At 43.1% G+C, this 19,400-nt stretch overlaps 1 protein-coding gene across 1 annotated transcript; it reads left to right on the top strand.

The window, feature by feature from the left end:
- Window positions 1-13,687: 13,687 nt before the first annotated feature.
- LOC147029148 (uncharacterized) lies at window positions 13,688-16,736 on the top strand. The gene has a single exon (XM_085876301.1). The coding sequence runs from the start codon at window positions 14,156-14,158 to the stop codon at window positions 15,602-15,604; it is 1,449 nt and encodes a 482-aa protein (XP_085732427.1). The 5' UTR covers window positions 13,688-14,155; the 3' UTR covers window positions 15,605-16,736.
- The last annotated feature ends 2,664 nt before the right edge of the window (window positions 16,737-19,400 follow it).

Here is a 19,400-nt window from a genome sequence, read left to right as displayed (position 1 = left end):
TATTCTTGAAAATCGGAACCAGTACACTTAATCTCCACTCCTCCGGCATCCTCTCACTTTCCAAGACTTTATTAAACAATCTGGTTAACAACCCCACTGCCATCTCTCCTAAGCACTTCCATGCCTCCACTGGTATACCATCTGGGCCAACCGCCTTTCCACTTTTCATCTTCTTCATAGCAGTCCTCACTTCATCCTTACTGATCCACCCCACTTCCAGATTCACAATCTCCACCTCTTCCAACCTTCTCTCTCTCTCATTTTCTTCATTCATCAGCTCCTCAAAGTACTCCATCCACCTTCTCAACACACTCTCCTCGCTCGTCAGCACATTCCCATTTGCGTCCTTTATCACCCTAACCTGCAGCACATCCTTCCCAGCTCGGTCCCTCTGTCTTGCCAATCGGTATAAATCCTTTTCCCCTTCTTTTGTATCCAACTTCTCATACAGCTCGTCATATGCCTTTTCCTTGGCCTTTGCCACCTCTCTTTTTGCTTTTCGACGCCACTCCTTGTACTCCTGCCGACTTTCTTCATCTCTCTGACTATCCCACTTCTTTTTCGCCAACCCCTTCTTCCTTATACTTTCCTGAACTTCCTCATTCCACCACCAAGTCTCCTTATCTTCCTTCCTCTGTCCAGATGTCACACCAAGTACCTTCCTAGCTATCTCCCTCACAACTTCTGCTGTCGTTGCCCAATCATCCCACCCATCTTTACCACCATCTTTACCACCACCCATCTTTACCACCATCTTTACCACCATCCAACGCCTGTCTCACCTCCTCCCTAAATTTCACGCAACAGTCTTCCTCCTTCAGCTTCCACCATCTGGTCCTTGGTTCAGCCCTCACTCTCTTCCTCAACCTCACCTCTAAAGTCATCCTGCAGACCACCAATCGATGCTGTCGAGCTACACTCTCCCCTGCCACAACCTTGCAGTCACTAATCTCTTTCAGGTTGCATCTCCTACTTAAGATGTAATCCACCTGTGTGCACTTTCCTCCACTCTTGTATGTCACCCTGTGTTCCTCCTTCTTCTTGAAATACGTGTTTACCACTGCCATTTCCATTCTTTTTTGCAAACTCTACCACCATTTGCCCTTCCACGTTTCTCTTGTTGAGACCGTACCTCCCCATCACCTCCTCATCCTCTTTATTCCCTTCCCCAACATGTCCATTGAAATCTGTTCCAATCACCACTCTTTCATCCTTGGATACACTCTCCACCACTTCATCTAACTCACTCCAGAAATCTTCTTTATATTCCATCTCACACCCCATATGTGGGGCATATGCACTGATGACATTCATCATCACCCCTTCAATTTCCAACTTCACACTCATCACTCGGTCAGACACCCTCCTCACCTCCAATACCCTCTTGACATGACCTTCCTTCAGGATTATCCCGACACCATTTCTCCTCCCATCCACACCATGGTAGAACAGTTTGAAACCACCTCCAATGCTCCTCGCCTTACTCCCCATCCACTTGGTCTCTTGTACACACAGTATGTCCACCTTTCTTCTCTCCATCATATCAGCCAACTCTCGCCCTTTGCTAGTCATCGTCCCAACATTCAGAGTTCCAACTCTCACCTCCACACTTCTACCCTTCCCCCTCTCCCACTGCCTCCGGACTCGCCTTCCCCGTCTCCTTCTCCTCCTTCGCCCAGCAGTAGCACAATTTCCACTGGTACCCTGCTGACCACCGGTACCGGTGGCGGTCGTTGGTAACCCGGGCCTCGACCGATCCGGTATGGAAATTCGTTTTGTTGTCCGCATAATGATTTGGCATAGGTTTTTACGCCGGATGCCCTTCCTGATGCAACCCTGGTCGCCTCTTACGACACACAGGGATATGGTACACCTATTCTAACCGGGGCATACACCGGGCCCAGTACAACTGGTGCTCATTTCGCCGACCTCGGAAGGATGGCAGGCTGAGTCAACCCCCTGGTGTTTTCGACTTGGTTTATATATATTTATATATATATATTTATATATATATATATATATATTTATATATATATATATATATATATATATATATACATATATATATATATATATATATATATATATATATATATATATACGTATATATATATATATATATGTATATGTATATGTATATGTATATATGTATATATGTATATGTATATATATGTATATATGTATATATATATATATATATGTGTATATGTATATGTATATATATATATATATACACATTATATATATATACATATACATACATATATTAATTCAGTGTCCCAACGGGGCTTGAACTCAGGACCTCTTGGGTCCCAAGCCACTGCCCTTACCACTGCGCCAACACCAGGCTTAATATATAGAAGAAAAAAAAAATATATATATATATATATATATATATATATATATATATATATATATATATATATATATATATATATATATATATATATATATATATATATATATATATATATATATATATATATATATATATATATATATATATATATATATATATATATATATATATATATATATATATATATATATATATATATATATATATATATATATATATATATATATATATATATATATATATATATATATATATATATATATATATATTTATATTTATTATATTATATATATATATATATTATATTTATATTATATATATATATTGCGGTTGAGGAAATTTGCAAACCACCATTCAGGTCCCGTAGGTGAGATATCTCTGTAAGTACATGTGTAGTCAGCCTCAAACCCGTTGTTTAGAGGGAATAAATGTGATTCATTCGGGCTGCGACCCTTTGAGATAGTCGTTTTTCTGTTCTATCTTTATTTTGAACCAACCACGTCTCAACCGCCATCACACAACAACCACCAACCACAACGCCGCTTCACAACAACAACAACGCCAACAGCCACGATCTTTATTTTCACAACTCGCTCCCGCAAACATCGCATCACTGCCATTCCAAACGGCACCATGGCCATAAACCACCACCATAAACCCTCCACCACCTTCACCTCTCCTCCTTCTACCGCCATTCCCGCACCACTTGTGAGCACTGAGCGTCAGGCTGTCCTGGGCTCGTACGGGAAGCGCGCCGAGCCGCGAGTGCAAAATGCGGCCTTTCCGAGGAGAATTCGGATCAGGAATGCCACACGCCCACTTCTGATCCGTCCAATCAGCAAACGCGGGGCGGTTTGGCCCCGCCTCCAGGCGTGTCGCTGTAGAATCGAGATATGCAAATTCTAGGATCAGGGGAGACTCACGCCCCTTTTTCTCCGTCCAATGGGCGAGCGTGGCTCCACCCCCGAGCTCGTTCTGATCCAGAAATTTGCATATGGGTTCTCCTGCCGGCCTATAAAGCGCCGAGCGCGGGGCGAATTTGAGGAGTCTGTCGGGGAGCTGCAGAGAGAGGAAGCTTGGAGCACGGAGTGGAGTCGGGAGGCGAGGGCCTACAGGTGGTTTGCTGCAGTCGGCTGAGGAGAATGGGGGAAGAGACCGAGTAGCTCGGGTCCGAGGCAAGGAAGACTGCGGTCGGCGAAGAGCTCGCGGTGGAATCGCTCGTCGCGGGACACAAGCAAGCCAGCTATCCTCTTTCCCCAGAGCATCAACAATTCTCCCCCCCTTTGTCCCCACCCCCGCGCTGAGATAGTGCGAAAAGGGGGCCCCGTTCCCACCCCACTCCAAGCAGTGCCAACGAAACCCGCGAAGGAGCACGAAGTCGGGGCACCGCCACGCCTCCACATTTGCGGCTCACCACAAAGACACGGGTAGGATCCACCCGGTCTCGCGGACCTAACCGCTCTTTCAGGTCCCGTGCAAATATTGGCCCACAGGCCCCGTCTGCCCCCTTGTCTTTGAGGGTGGCCCTTTTCTTTTGCTTTTGAGTAAATGTGTTGTTGGCGCCGTCTGTAAAGTAAAACTGTGTAAGTGTTGCCGTGTGCTCGCGTAGTCTGTAGTATCTCTGCATTGTTGTGTTTCTTTTGTTGCATTTGATATATGTGCATAATTGTTGTAATTGTATATGTGTGCTTTCCGTGTGCCGCGGAATAAATGTGCATCATGTTGAACTGTTTTCCCGTTTCGCTTCGTCTTTTCTTTAATTGAATCTCCATCTTGCTTCACGTAAAGGGTTGGTAGTGGGCTTAATACGCCCGATAATTAATCGGAACCGTCGAGGCCGACGATAACACCGCTCGGTTCTCCTGATAGTACGGAACGGGTCGCTTAAGTGGCCCGTGTCCGGAGTCGACCTGCGGTGAGGTGCGATCGCCCGGTCTACCCTCCGCGTGGGTACTTAGGTAGGTCGAGTTTGGCGAACAACCCTATCCCACGCGGGGGGCCGGTTGGCACGATCGTGGTGAGGCCGAAAGGCCCACCCGTGACGAGCTCCCGGCGTTAGTCCGAGAGGGTCACGACAGAATTGTCCGTCCGGTGGGCGACGTGCCGCGATTCGAGTTACGTGGCCGTTCGCACGCCGGCGGGCGCGAATTCGCAACAATATAATGTATATACATATGTACACGTACATATTCATATATAGATGTTGTCAACATGAGACAGAATATGTGGAGATTTATTATGTCCTCCATTGAATCTGTGTTTCCTTCCCTGTGCTTTTGCCTCTTTTAATGGATGGTTTTTGAATGCTTACAATTTCACTCTGGAGGAGTTTTGAAGCATATGATGATGTCCACATTTGAATGGGCAGACATTTTTTCCTGTAACATCCCCACACATGGAGTACTGTCGTACTGTTGCGGATTTGCAAAGCCACATGCCTCTTAGACAATGGCACCCAACATACAGTGATCCCCAGGCAGTTATTTCATAAGTCTTCGTGCAGTCAGATCTTCCCCTCATGTCCAGTGGGTGTATGGGACGAAGTGCGTTGCATGGGTCTTTTTGCAAAGTTGAATTGTATCTCCATCTTCCATTAAATCCTGAGTTCCATTGCAACCCTTTCCTTTTATCCATAGTACATGTTTTTTTTTTTAAAAAGGGTCTTTAAGGGATTGATTGGCCATGGTGATTGAATGCCACACACCTGGACTGCGTCACACATCAGTCTCTTCAACCTTCCTTGTATTTGACAATTGGTGAAATTCTGGGTCAATTTGGACTTCCACTCCAAACAGTATCACAGCAGAGATGCATAATTTGGTGGGGAAGACCTCAAAACGCTCCACCGTTAGTCATAATGAGATGTCTCGCCAGATTCCAACGGGGAGGAGGACACAACCACAACAATAGAAACACATTCATTTTACCTAACATAAGGCTTGTGTCCCTGGCAGGTCATCGGTGGAATGGACAGCTTCTTGGAATGGCTCCAAACACAAGGCCTGAGAACAGAAACAGCCCAAGCAGTGATCAATGTGCTTGGAATTGAGACTCAGAAGGTTCTTCGAGCTTGTACAGACTCCGATTCATTGCGAACAGAGCTCCTCTCTCTCGCCAAAGAGAAATTTAAATTTGCAATGTATGCTGACTTCTGCAAATTTGTGAAATCTTTTTTGAAGCCGCAGGTTGTGCGGCTCGCGGGCTCTCCTCTGTTGGGAAGTGTGTTCGTTAACTTGGAGAATGTTGTTCGAGAACTTTCCAGTTTCTGTCAAAACTTCATTGGATTCCAAAATGAGCAGCTGGAAAACGTTCCAGGTTTCATTGGAATTGGTTTCAGTGATGTCTGCCACCTCCACCATCAGGATGATGGATCAACACCCAAGTCTGGTATGTCACTATTTTATACTCCCTACATGTAAATAAATACCTTGATCTTCCATCAACCTTTTTAGTTTTTGTAACTTGTACAATCTCCTTTGGAACAATTTAGTATGTTGAACATGAATGTGGACTTGAATGTTGGTGCTGCTGAAGCAGTTTCCATGGCCATTGTGCACAATCCTGGATGGGTCACCACTCTGACACAGGATACCAGCAAGCTGGCACTCATTTTGCCAACCTTGGAAAGATGATGGCAGAGTCATCCCCACCTGCCATTGGGATTTGAACTCGGGATCCTCGGATCCCTTGCCGACCACCCCAATCATTAAGCCAACACCAGGCATATCAATTGACATTAAAATTCACAATTGTCAGAGTGGTGATGGGAATATACATTTTAAATTTCAACCTGATCGGACACATGGTTTGGCTGCCAGAATTTTATTATTATTTATTTTTGAATCTGGGTTGTTTTTTTTTTTTTATTATTATTTTTTTCAATATGGCTCATTTAAGCATGGTTGGGTTTGAGGGTAGAGAAAGAGCAGCTGAAACTGGAATCCCATCCATGTTCCTCCTGATGACTTCGTGCTTGCTTTTTGCTTGTTCGAGTTCCTTTTGATGACTCCAATGCAGTACTTTAAATGCAGGATTTGATCTTCTATTTGATTTGGATTTAATTTATTTTATTCCCATTCTGAATTAAATTGAATAAAAATATACGTCAAGGGTCATTGTAAAATGTCAGGTCAAAGTGGGGTTTAATCAAAGTGGGAAGTCTTGACACCCGATCATTATTGCCAGCAGTTATAAAGTGGTAGTTCTGGTTATATGTTATTAATGATGTAACACACCAGTCCATGAACATAACACAAAATTCACGAAACAAATCAACAGAAAACAAGTCCTGGTGAGGGTCTGCAATCTCTGATTGCCCTTCTTCTTGTTAATCGAAACCGCTGAGCTCTGTCCGTGATGAGGATTGGGACTGAAGGCATTGTCCCATGAATGAGGAATTCCCAGTTCGACTGATTCATCAGCTCATGTTGATTAAATCTCTGCCTTTTGTAGACGCCGCATGTCGCTACAACCGATCAGACGGTTTGATGAGATCCTCGGATCAGCCCCTGCACGGGCCGTCCGCAATACACATTACACGTTGTCGTCTCGGCTCATGCTGGTGCACCAAAAAGAAAGCGAACTTAACTGTCTCGAGGAAGTAAAAGTCACAACAAGGTTGACAAGACCCCAAAACATGATAAAAACTCATAAATTGTGGATTTTTTTAAAACTCAGTCTTTGTTCCAAAAAGAAGAATCCTTATAAATCTGAAAATTTTTAATGAAATCTAAATCAAGGTCTGAGTTTTATTTCATTTCATTTTATTTGAAAATCAATACAATGGCAAAGCTTGCACGAGAGCAAACACACAGAAGGTGTGTAACAAGGAGAGCAGGAGACAGGAGGGACAGGAGAGGGAAGCAGAAAACAGTGGGGAATAGACACATGAGGAAATCTGTGGAAGGGAGCGGGATGGGGTGGGGAACATGGAGTAAACAAGATGGAAGGAGAGCAGTGAATATGAAGGATGTGGATTAATGGGGGTAGAAAAGATCATGGTTATGGATGAGGGAAGATGAGAGATGATCGTGAACAGCTGTTTTTAAGACCTGGAGGGGAAAGTGGGATTGAAGTGTGTGGGAGTTTGTTCCAAAGGTGGGGAAAAAAGAGGAATTGAAAGAATAAAGGTGAGCAGTGATTCGGGATTTTGGAAGTTCTACCAGAAAGGGGTTTCTGGTGGACCTTCAACACCCTGCGGAGTTGTAAACTAAACTTCAGTTCCTGCAGTTTTAACATCTACCCTCTCAGGGCAGTGTTGGGTTAAATGTTGACTTGTGTGCAGGTGAAGGTGATCTGGAAGAGGGAACAAGTTTCCAAATGGACTTTCCTCAAAACCTTTTGAACTCATCTGTTACGATTAAAGAGTCAAACGATGCATCAATGCAAGAATCCAGCAGTGCTTCTCTCCTTGTTCCAGGTTTGTATAACATAACAGAAAGTGCTGTGTGATGTTGAGATGTGTCTTTTGTTTCATGTTCTGTGTCAGGCACATCTTGCATTATGGCAGGAATGTTGTTCAAAGTTTGTGGGGAAAATAATTCCATTTTGGCTCCAGCTGGAACATTTGCTCCTCAATGTTGTAAAGTTTTGTTTGCATTGCAGTCCAGATTCCTCATACATCCCCTTCTTCTTTCTCTTTCATCCTATTACCCCAAATTCTCTTTCCTCCCTCCCCCATTCCCTCAACCCTGCTCCTAATTTTCCCATTCCCTGCAATATATATATTTCATCCCCACTTTTTTGAAAATGGCAAAAGTTCAGATATCCCTTTTTATTTTTTATTTTATTTTTAGCAGTGTCTCGCGAAGCGAACGCTGCTCAGAGAAAGCTCGGCGTTGTTGTTGTTGTTCTTCTTGTTCTTCTTGTGAAGACAAAACCTTTATATTGGGACTCGGCTCCTTTATATACACGATCCAGATCTCCTTAAATACGAAGCACTTGTCCACATCATCGCATTAAGGGTGCCTTTTGAGAGCGTCGATCATGAACTTTTTATTATATTCGGACATTTGCTTTAAAGTTTCGAAAAGTTCACGTTACTATTTAAAGATTATTCCATTTAATATATTGTAATTTCGTAAATACATTATTTATTTCTTAAATACGTAAATACATTATGACAGGTCTCGCAAATGGCTTAATCAAGGCACGTGATAAAATATCGGGTTTTTTTATTTTTTTTATTATTATTTTTTTTTAGCCGACAAAACCTTTGGGACACTGCTCTTGGACACGTTTGTCCTTGTTTTAAATACAACTTGCAGTCATGATTTCCTTGGCGAATGACTTTCTGAAGGACAACAAGAAACACGAGGACAAAATTGCTTGATCTCTTTGAAGGGAATTGTGTTTTTAAAGCTCTCATTCAGCACACTTCAACATTTTAACATTTATATTGTTTTTGCAGTTTCCCAGTTTCGTTCCATGATGATGTGCGGTTACCCACCCGCAGCGTCCCAGATGTTTCAGCACAGTTGGCCAAGTTTGAAGGGCCAGCTACCTTATTTTGGTCTTTTCTAAAACTATCATCAAAGCCAGTCAAAAATGACGAGATGTAATTATATTGTTTTAAATGAGTGAGGTACCCGTGCTCTGCAAGGGAGGGACTGGACAGCCGGTTCATGAAGGAGTTGGCAAAAAAATGACAAAACTACAAATGCTGAATCCAGGAATGTCACAGGTGGAATTCCTCACATTTTTCTCATTCTGCTTTAAACTCAAGCTCTCCATATTTTCATTCAAACAGCAACATAACACGATACCATTAATTTAACAAAATACTGTTTCGAAGGCAAACACCATTCTGACGTTATATCCTGATTGAGAGGATCTTCGTACAGATCCCAAACTCAAAATCGTCTTTGTGTTGAGGTATTCATAAAAACTCCCACCCACGTGAGAACACTGGCTGGGACTGCAAAATGTTCCACAGAAGGTTTGGTGGGGCTATCCCTAAAACTGAGGGAGTAGTTCAGGGACAGACAGACAGACAGACAGACACTCCTGCTTTGTTACATAGATAATCGGAGATGAAAAGATATGATGTTTTAAAGCAAGAAGGATTATTTTAAGATGCCACATGTACAAATGTGTATCCATTAGCTTTATCTTCTGGGACGTTTCATTTTGACAGTACAGCCTCGTGAGTGTCCCAAAATCTGAAGCCTTGGCCTAGCGCCAGATGTGCTTCTGTCTTCTTCATTTATGAGACATCATACGGACTCAAATTAGCTCGTTTTGTGAGACTGTGGCTGAAAAACCTTCTTCAGCATTGAGAGATGGAGCAAAAACGAGACACAGGTTGACACCTTATCAAGTTGTGGATTGATTCGGAAGAAACATGTTCGACAAGTTGGGTGTGTGACTGTGACAATTTGGTTCGATTTTGGTGAAGATCCAAATCTGCATTCAGACCAGAATTTTTTTTCAGCAATTCGATTAAATTAATTATTCTGGCACAGCCAAAGAGTTGTACTGTTGTTCTGATTGACTCTTGCAGATGAGGCAAACTCAAAATCGGCAAGACAAGACAACATAAAAACATCTTTCGCAACACACAGATGACATCGGCAAAAGGTGAAGGAACAATTTTAGAATTACTTGACAAAGACAACTCAGAGAAAGAGGGATTCAGAAGAGCCAATGAGGGTTCACTGAAAAAGTGTGCACAAGATGCCTGAGTGGACAGCCCTGATGGATGCATCTCTGAAAGGGGAAGGGATGACACAGGCTATTATTTACTTTTTGCAGGCATGATGCATTTATTTATTTATTTTTAGTAATTTTTTGCAAATCCTGCTTGTTATGAGTTCCATATGTGGAGGAGTGATACACACTGTGAAAAGATTTTTTTCTTGATTTGGGAATAGCAACCCAAAACGATGAGATTCAGTTTGACCAATGGTAATGAAGTCTCACCATAAATATACGATCATAAACAGATCTCAGGAATGCGAAACGTTTGGGCATTTACAATTAGTCCAGAGATGACTTTTAAATTTTTTTTATTTGGATGCATTGTGAGCACTTTGAACATTATTCTATCGTCGGTGTTAAGCAATGACACAGGCTGTCAATTTGAATCTGCTGCAAATCCCCTTCCTTGAGGAGGAGACACAAGACGACAACCCTCAAGGTTGGGGAAATTAACCTTGAACACTGCTGGAAAAAAAATCTCAATCATTGCAGGTCCCAGAATATCCCAGATTCCTTTCCATAATCCACAATAATTTCCAGATTCTTGTTGACAGTTCAGTTTGTCTGCTTGAAAAGAACATCAAACCAGATGTAATGTTCGTTGCATACAATATTGTTGGCAGAAAGTATGAATTTGGTGTTATTTTGTGGAGATCCACCACTTTCAAAGATTTAAAGAGAAAACCTGTTTGTATAATATTTCCTGAACCAGTCTGAAGGTGTTTTGAAAATGTCCATCTTGTATAAGTTTGACATTAACTGTCCAAGATGCACTTTTACAGAAATGAAAGAATCACCTCAATGCAAATATAACCCTTGATACTCTCCAAAATAGAAATGTCTTTTTCTGATATCCAAATTATAAAATTGGTAAATATGCAAGGAAAGGTCAAAATCTTCTTAATCAGTTTTGCCATGTCCGAACTGTCACCAGGTTCGATCCTGAGATGATTCAACTCAAACGACGAATAATTTTCAATTTCACACTGCACATGAAAAGGCTGAAACTCCATATTTGCTTCGAAATCTTGTGTCCCAAACCCATCGCTTTCTGTAACCCACCTCATCCCGTCGCACCGAGCTGCTGCTGGACTCTGTATCCTTTTCTCCTGACAAGGAGGAGAGCTTGCTGTCAAACCTCGACTCAGATTCTGCAACCTGTCCAGACTGCATTAGCCCATGTTTCGTCATCTTCCATCTGCTTGGAAATCAGCAAACATTACCGCTCTGCAGAAAAAAGGTGTAAAAACAGATCCCTGCAACGACAGACCAATCAGCCTTCTCCCAATCATCAACAAGGTTACGAAATCAATCATCACTTCAGACATTAAATCTTTCCTCTTCTCCAATGGCTTGATTTCCAATAATCAATTTTGATTCAGACCACGTCACTCTTCCCTGGATAAACTGCTTCTGCTCTCCCAACAATGGATGGAGATCCTCAATGTCAGACATGAAATCAGAGCCATCTCCCTCGACATATCACGTGCTTTCTATTGGGTCTGGCACCCTGCCCTGCTCACCAAACTCTCTTCCTCTGGTATCCACGGCCATCTCCACAAATGGCTCGAAAGACTTCCTCTACTGTCACTGCCAACATGTGGCCTGAAATGGAGTTCTCTCATCCCCTCTTCCTGTCCAAGCTGGAGTTCCTCAAGGCAGCATTCTGGGCCCTGTTCTTTTTCTAGTTTTCATCAATGTTCTCTCTGACTCCGGAAAACCCTCTTTATCTCTGCTTATTTGTGATGAGTCCACCCTCTGCCGTACCATCTGCCATCCCTCAGATCGGCAAGCAGCAGCCTCTTCACACTCTGCAGATCTGGATAAAATCCCCAGGTGGTCCAACATCTGGAACATGTCTTTCAATCCTGACAAATTTCACACTCTCACAATGTCTCTCCAAAAGGACCATCTGGAATCCCCCGCCCCAATCTCCTCTCTGAACAATCCTCTCGAGGAAGTCCTTTCATTCAAGCTTCTGGGTCTCACGATCTGCCATGATCTTTCGTGGGAAAGCCACATTTCCAAACTGACCTCCGAAGCCAGTCGCCGACTGAGCATCCTCAATCGTGCAAAGTCCTTCCTTGGCACACCTGAGATCCTGACCACATCCAAAGCTTTCCTCTGCAGCCTGATGGAGTACTGCTCTCCCCTATGGGTTGTGCTCCTGCCTCTCAGCTTTCCTGGATTTATGCTGTGGAAACCAAGGCACGTCGGATCATTGGTATCTCCAAAGATGAGGCTGTCTTTCGGTCTCTCACTGTCTCACTGCAGGCATGTTGGGGGTCTTTGTCTTCCACCATCTCCTCCTGCTTTGTCTGCGATATGTCCCTCACCCCCCCCCCACCTATTTTTCCGCAGGTTGCTCAAGGTCCCCCAGCAAATCCCTTCTCGAAAAACTCTCAGTATTAAGAATCACTGCTCACTTTCTCTTCAAATTCTCTGCTTTCCTTCCTGAAAGTCCATGTTGTTCCAGGACCTGAAGGTTCCTGTCATGTCCATCTTGTTTACACTGTGAACCCCACCCATCCCTCTCCCAGAGATCGCATGTCTTTTTCCCACCATTTTGTCCTTCCCTCTTGTCTCTTGCTCCCTTTGTTGTACATTCTGTGTGTTAGCTTTCATACGAGACTCGACCTTGTACACACAAAAAAAAATCAAGTAGGCCGAGTCGATTTATCCTTGGTGTGTGTGGTTATACAAACTGAGGTTTCATGCGACAACAATGCCTGAAACACCCCAAGTATGCTCGAAATTGTACAAGGTTTGTCCGAAATACCTGAGTGTGGATCGGGCTGACAAAATGTTTGCTTTTGTGTTCAAAGCATCTTGCAGAGCACTATTGAGAAACAAAAGTGATGGCGAGATCTTGTGGTTGTCTGCCACAATTGAGAGGATGATCACATGAAAGAAATCGCCGTTGCTCAAAACGAACACCACCTCTTCCCACCTACCGGCACATGCACACAGACAATTTGAGTGGTGAATGAAACATCCGTTGCTATTTCCTGGCAGTTATGCAAGAACACCTGTAAATAATTATCGATTATCATCACATTTCCACAAATCAGATGAACCACCATCTACATGTGGTGGACAGAAAGTGTACCATTGAATCCTCCAAGAGGATTTGACAGAGGATGGTAAAACTTTCAGGGTACCCCCACCCCTTCACCATCCCTCAGCAACTATCACACCCAACAACACTCAATACCACCTCTCTGCCTCATCACCATGACCCCCTCCACAGGGCCCAGACATTGACATCAACATCTCATGGACATGGCACAGACACAGATTGTGTCTGGGGAAAGTATCAAACAGGACAATCCCAGAACATACAAGACAACTAGTCAGTCGGCGACAGTTTAGCAAAGCATGTCACCCATTTCATCTGTCCTGTCGAGTGATGAGGGGTATTTCTGCTTGATTTAATATATAAACCGATTTATCACTGAACACAAAATCCCTCCCTTCTCAACCGTCAATTCAACGTAAAGCAAAACCAATGAAGCTGCCGTTAACGTGACCGACGTTTTGATATTTTTAACAGCTCCATCTTCACTTCCGCATTATTGCTCTGAAACTGTCGCCAAGGGTTGAAACTATTCGGCTCCATAATTCCCCTGAAAGAGTTTCCATCAATAATTTTGTCTCCAATCGCTTATTCACGAACCTACATATCAGTTTCAATATTCTGAGAACCTTTAGAGTACCTGATAACGGTGGAATCGGTATCAGAATCTGAGCTCGAGATGCACTGTTTCTCCATGTGAAACAGCCATTTGGATGAAGGCGGCATACAGATGTGACGTCACTGTGAAAATTGAAAAATAGACACTCTCGGGCTTTTTTACACTTTTAATGATTTGAATCTTTTTTGCCAATCACAAAGTGAGGGAGAAGAACTTTCATGATGATTCATACAGGAATAATATGGTTCCAGTCTGAAAGACTTGGTCACTCATCACATGGGGAGTGAGTGTCTGTAGTTTATGAAACTTTACAAATGGTGTGTAATATTTTGACAAAAAAACTGCACAATGACTTGTTCTTCTCTTTGTTTTTGTAGAACAATCAAGAGGTCGAAATGGACAAATGACCTCCCGGTGCAGCTTGGCAGGGAAGAAGTCTTTTTTGAAGAAACATTTGCGAGGTCAAGACTCACCACCCTTAAAATCCAAGTCTATGTCTGGTCCTCGCAACACAAAGCTTAACATGAAATTAATGAAACACAAACCTGTTCTCGAAAGGAGAATACATCCCAAGTATAATGTGAGCACGATGGATTTTGCAGCAACAGGTGACCTCAAAAAACCCACAAATGGAGACAACAACCAACGAGAGCATCCTTTCAAATGCTACATTTGTGATCAGGATTTCATTTCTCAAGAGAACTTGAATGGCCATCGGACCACCCATGCAGGAGAACACCCACACAAATGTTCTGTCTGCAGTGAAGGTTTTCTTTATAAATACCTTTTAAAAACACATTTGAGGATCCATACAGGAGAGCGTCCTTTCAAATGCTCCACATGTCAGAAATGTTTCTCTCAAAAAGGCCATTTGAATAGCCATGTGAAGATCCATGCAGGAGAGCGTCCTCACAAATGCTCCAAATGTGATAAATGTTTCTCTCGAAAAGAATGCTTGAATCGCCACAGGAGGATCCACACAGGAGAACGTCCTTACAAATGCTCCACATGTGAAAAAGTTTTCTCTCATAAATGCCATTTGAAAGCGCATACGAGGATCCACACAGGAGAACGTCCTCACAAATGCTCCACATGTGAAAAAGGTTTCTCTCATAAATGCCATTTGAAAGCGCATACGAGGATCCACACAGGAGAACGTCCTTACAAATGCTCCACATGTGAAAAAGGTTTCTCTCATAAATGCCATTTGAAAGTGCATACGAGGATCCACACGGGAGAACGTCCTTACAAATGCTCCACATGTGAAAAAGGTTTCTCTCGTAAATGCCATTTGAAAGCGCATACGAGGATCCATACAGGAGAACGTCCTTACAAATGCTCCACTTGTGATAAATGTTTCTCTCAAAAAGGCTATTTGACTATCCATATGAGGATCCATGCCGGAGAGCGTCCTTACAAATGCTCCATATGTGATGAAGGCTTCTCTCAAATACGCGGCTTGAATAACCATATGAGGATCCATACAGGAGTGCGTCCTTACAAATGCTCCACTTGTGATAAATGTTTCTCTCGAAAAGACTGCTTGATTCGCCATATAAGGATCCATACAGGAGAGCGTCCTTACAAATGCTCCACTTGTAATCAAGGTTTCTTTCAAAAAGGCGGCTTTAAAAGACATATGAGGATCCATACAGGAGAGCGTCCTTACAAATGTTCCATATGTGATAAATGTTTCTCTCAAATAGGCGGCTTGAATAACCATATGAGGTTCCACACAGGAGTGCGTCCTTACAAATGCTCCACTTGTGATAAATGTTTCTCTCGAAAAGACTGCTTGATTCGCCATATGAGGATCCACACAGGAGAGCGTCCTTACAAATGCTCCACGTGATAAAAGTTTCTCTCAAAATTTCCATTTTGAAAAGCATTTGAGGAAACATACAGAAATACGACGAAAGAAACGTGACACACCAACTGTACATGGATGATTTAAACTCTTCAGTCCGAATGATAAGAAATTTGCAGATCAATTTAAATGAGTAAAGCAGTACTTGGAGGACATCCGAATGGAGTTTGGTCTTGACAGTTGTGCCAAGTGCACATTTATACAAGGAAAAACAACAAGAACAGACAACATCTCAATCGATGAAAGCAAAACAACACTGGAACGAGAAAATGAAGTATCCTCCAAATACCTTGGAATAGAAGAAGGCCCCCCAGATACAACACAAAAAAATGCGTAAAACAAACAGCCAAGAATACCGACGCAGAATAAGACATTCTGAAGTCATCCCTCTCTCCAATGAACTGAACCAAAGCGAAAAACCAAGTTGCAGTTCTGATAATCCAATATCGCTGTGCAATTATAAACTGGCCACAACTGGAGATCAACAATTTAGAAACTAAAAGAAGGAAACTTTCTAAAGAAGGTGGCATCATCGGCAAAGGCAAGATAATCAATTCAATTTTCCACATAGTCAGTATTGTTGACGAAGATGAGGAATGAAACGAGGCCTGGAGCCTTGGTGCACTCAGACCTTGACAAGGAGAGGATCCTGTTGATTGGCTTTCAGTACTGCTTGAGCTTTGTGCTTCGGATCATTGTCCTGCGAAAATGTGAATCTCATACGAGTTGGAGATTCATGGCTGACTCAAGCAGGTTTTCATTCAGCATTCTCCTGTACTTTGCACCGTCCAGTGTCCCTTCTATCCTGATGAGCTTGGCAGTCCCTGTTGATGAAAATAAGCCCTGGAACATGATGTTCCAGCCTGTTGTTGGCTTTGCGTTTAAGGTGGCTGACTTGGGACCTTCGGGTCCTGAGTTTGAGCTCATGTACCGTTGAAATAATGCAAGATGTGGTTGACTCAGCCTGTCATCCTTCTGAGGTTGTTGAAATGAGTTGCAGCACACTGAGGTCATAACCATTCGGGGTATCCTGTGTCATGGTGTGTGACCTGTCCAAGACTGTACTCCTTGCCAATTCAACTGCCTTGGCAGCCCGATGTGCCTTCATGGCACGAAAGGAATGGTGTTATTATTTTAACATGGTGCTGCCACCACCGTGACTGACAGTGGGGATGGCATTGACTGGGTGATGTGTCGTGTTCGGCTTGCACCAGATGTAACGCTTTGAATTTCGACCAAAAAGTTTCAATTTTTGTCTTCTCTCACCACAAAACCTTTCTCCACGTGCATGCAGTATCATGAAGATTGTTTTTCGCAAACTCCAGATGATCTTTTTTGATGTGTCTTTTTCAGTGATTGCTTTTTTTTCTTGCCACTTGTCCATCGATGACATCTTTGTGAAGGGAGCGGGATATTGATCAATGATGAACACTGACCCCGATTTCACACAAGAAGCCTTGCAGATCTATCAAAGTCATTGATGGATATACAGGGACATCTCGGAACAGTTCCCTGCTTGCCTGGCTGCTGAGTTTAGATGAGCGATGGGATTTGGAAAGAGTCCGGGTGGTGTGATACGTCTTCTACTTCTTAAGTATGGATTTCACCGTACTCAAAGGGTAAACGAGTGACCAAATTAGTTGCACTGCAATATACTCTCTGGATATGTGGAGGAGCTTCATTTGTAAACCAGTGATAACATTCAGGTGAAACCGATTACACTTATTTTGTATCGTTTCAAACAATTAATTCTCCCAGTTGTGATTTTTGGTTAATTCGGCAAAGGGTTTGAATATTATGCAACTGAAAATCGTCAGATTTTTTTTGTGTGTGTGCATTGTCGAGGCGCGAACACACAGAATGTACAAGAATTGGAACAGGAGAGGAGAGGACAAAAGAGTGGGGAACAGAGATATGAGATCTGTGGAAGGGAGAAGGATGGGGCGGGTAGCACGAGATAAACAAGATGGACACCACAGGGACTTTCAGGGCCTAACACAATGGGGAACTTTTGGGAAAAAAGCAGGGAATTTGAAGGTGGTTTTGGGGTGAATTAACGGGGGTAGATAATTATCATGGTTTTGGATGGGGGAAGATAAGACGTGGTGGGGAACAGTTGCTTTGGAGACCTCGAGGGAAGAGTGTGATTGAAGAGTGTGTGGGAGTTTATTCCAAAGGTGTGAATAAACACCGGAATGATGGAGTGAAGGTGAGCAAGGATTCGTGATTTTTGTAATTTTACTAGAAGGCGAAGACTAGCAAACCTTGAGCGCCCTGTGCAAATATGGGTTGGGAGGGGGGGGGCATAATGCAGGCAGAGCAGGGAAGGCAAAACCGGAGAGTCGACTGAAGACGACAGAAAGACCACCAACATGTCTGCAGAGAGAGAGAGAGAGAGAGAGAGAGAGAGAGAGAGAGAGAGAGAGAGAGGCACAGAGAGACACAGAGAGAGACAGAGAGAGAGAGAGAGAGAGAGAGAGAGAGAGAGAGAGAGAGAGAGAGAGAGACACAGAGAGACACAGAGAGACACAGAGAGACACAGAGAGACACAGAGAGACACAGAGAGACACAGAGAGAGAGAGAGAGAGAGACACAGAGACACAGACCTGTGCTAAAATATATTTTAATTGAACTTACAATGAGGTAAAATGCTAATTCGCCTTCGTGAATGTATTCAAATTTATTAAATATATACTGAGAAAAGCAAGGAGGGAGGTTTGTTCATGGTGTGCACATTCTTCCCGACAAAAAGTCTTTTGCAGACCTCATCTCTGCTCCGTAAGACCAAACATGCCCTGGCCAAAGGGTCACATTCTCTTCACTTCCGCGCTCAGGCTATTTCGAGTGAGGTTCAGATCAGGAACCATTCTTCATGCTGTGTTTGTGATTTTAACTTTTCAAAAACCCATCTGAACTTACTCAAAGCTTCTTTGTTTCTTTCACTGATTAATTAGTTTTCTTGGAAATGTTGCTTGTGGAGGAAATCATTTCTTGCGAAAATTACATATTTCCACGATGTAATCTTTTGTGGATCGAGAGACTGCTTGAGATTCGCAACAGGCTATGTTTCCACGCACGTGTGTACCTTCTGTTTCATTCTTCAATAAACAACCTCAACTGAGATTTTCAAGTCTTTTCTCTTTCAAGGTGTTCCAAAACTTCCTCGACAGACCCAAAGACTCGGCCTCAACACGGGAGATACCAATGATCCGAAATGCCTTGGTTTGCACAGTGTGAAGCTGAAGAAGGTGAGAGGTGGGAGCACCAGCTCAGAGGGGAGAGCAGTACTCCATGAGGCTGTGGCCGAAAGCTTTGTATGTGGTCAGAATATCAAGTGTGCCAAAGAAGGACTTTGCACGACGGAGGATGCCCAGACTGACTTTAGAGGCCAGTTTGTAAATGTGGCTTTCCCAGGAAAGATCATTGCAAATAGTGATTCCCAGAAGCTTGAATGAAAGGACTTCTTCCAGAGGATTGTTGAGAAAGTTGGGGGGGTGGGGGGTTCAGATGGTCTGTTCCTTTTAGAGCGACATTGTGAGAGTGTGAGATTTGTCAGGATTGAAAAACATGTTCCACAAGTTGGACCACCGGGTTATTTTATCCAGATCTGCAGAGTGTGAAAAGGCTGCTGCTTGCCGATATGAGGGATGACTGATGGTCCGGCAGAAGGTGGAGTCATCAGCAAAAAGATAAAGAGGATTTTCCAGAGTCAGAGAGGTCATTGATGAAAACCAGAAAAAGAACAGGGTCCAGAATGTTGCTTTGAGCAACTCTCGCCGAG

Source organism: Eptatretus burgeri, chromosome 4 (genome assembly GCF_056783735.1).
Source record: "Eptatretus burgeri isolate ZD-2024b chromosome 4, Ebu_testis_v1, whole genome shotgun sequence".
Lineage (NCBI taxonomy): Eukaryota > Metazoa > Chordata > Myxini > Myxiniformes > Myxinidae > Eptatretus > Eptatretus burgeri.
The sequence above is the reverse complement of the archived record's forward strand: the minus strand, read 5'-3'. Positions and strand labels throughout refer to the sequence as shown.

Bases quoted from the DNA above. Each gene is read 5' to 3' on its own strand.
- LOC147029148 (XM_085876301.1), top strand. From the start codon at position 14,156: ATGACCTCCCGGTGCAGCTTGGCAGGGAAGAAGTCTTTTTTGAAGAAA.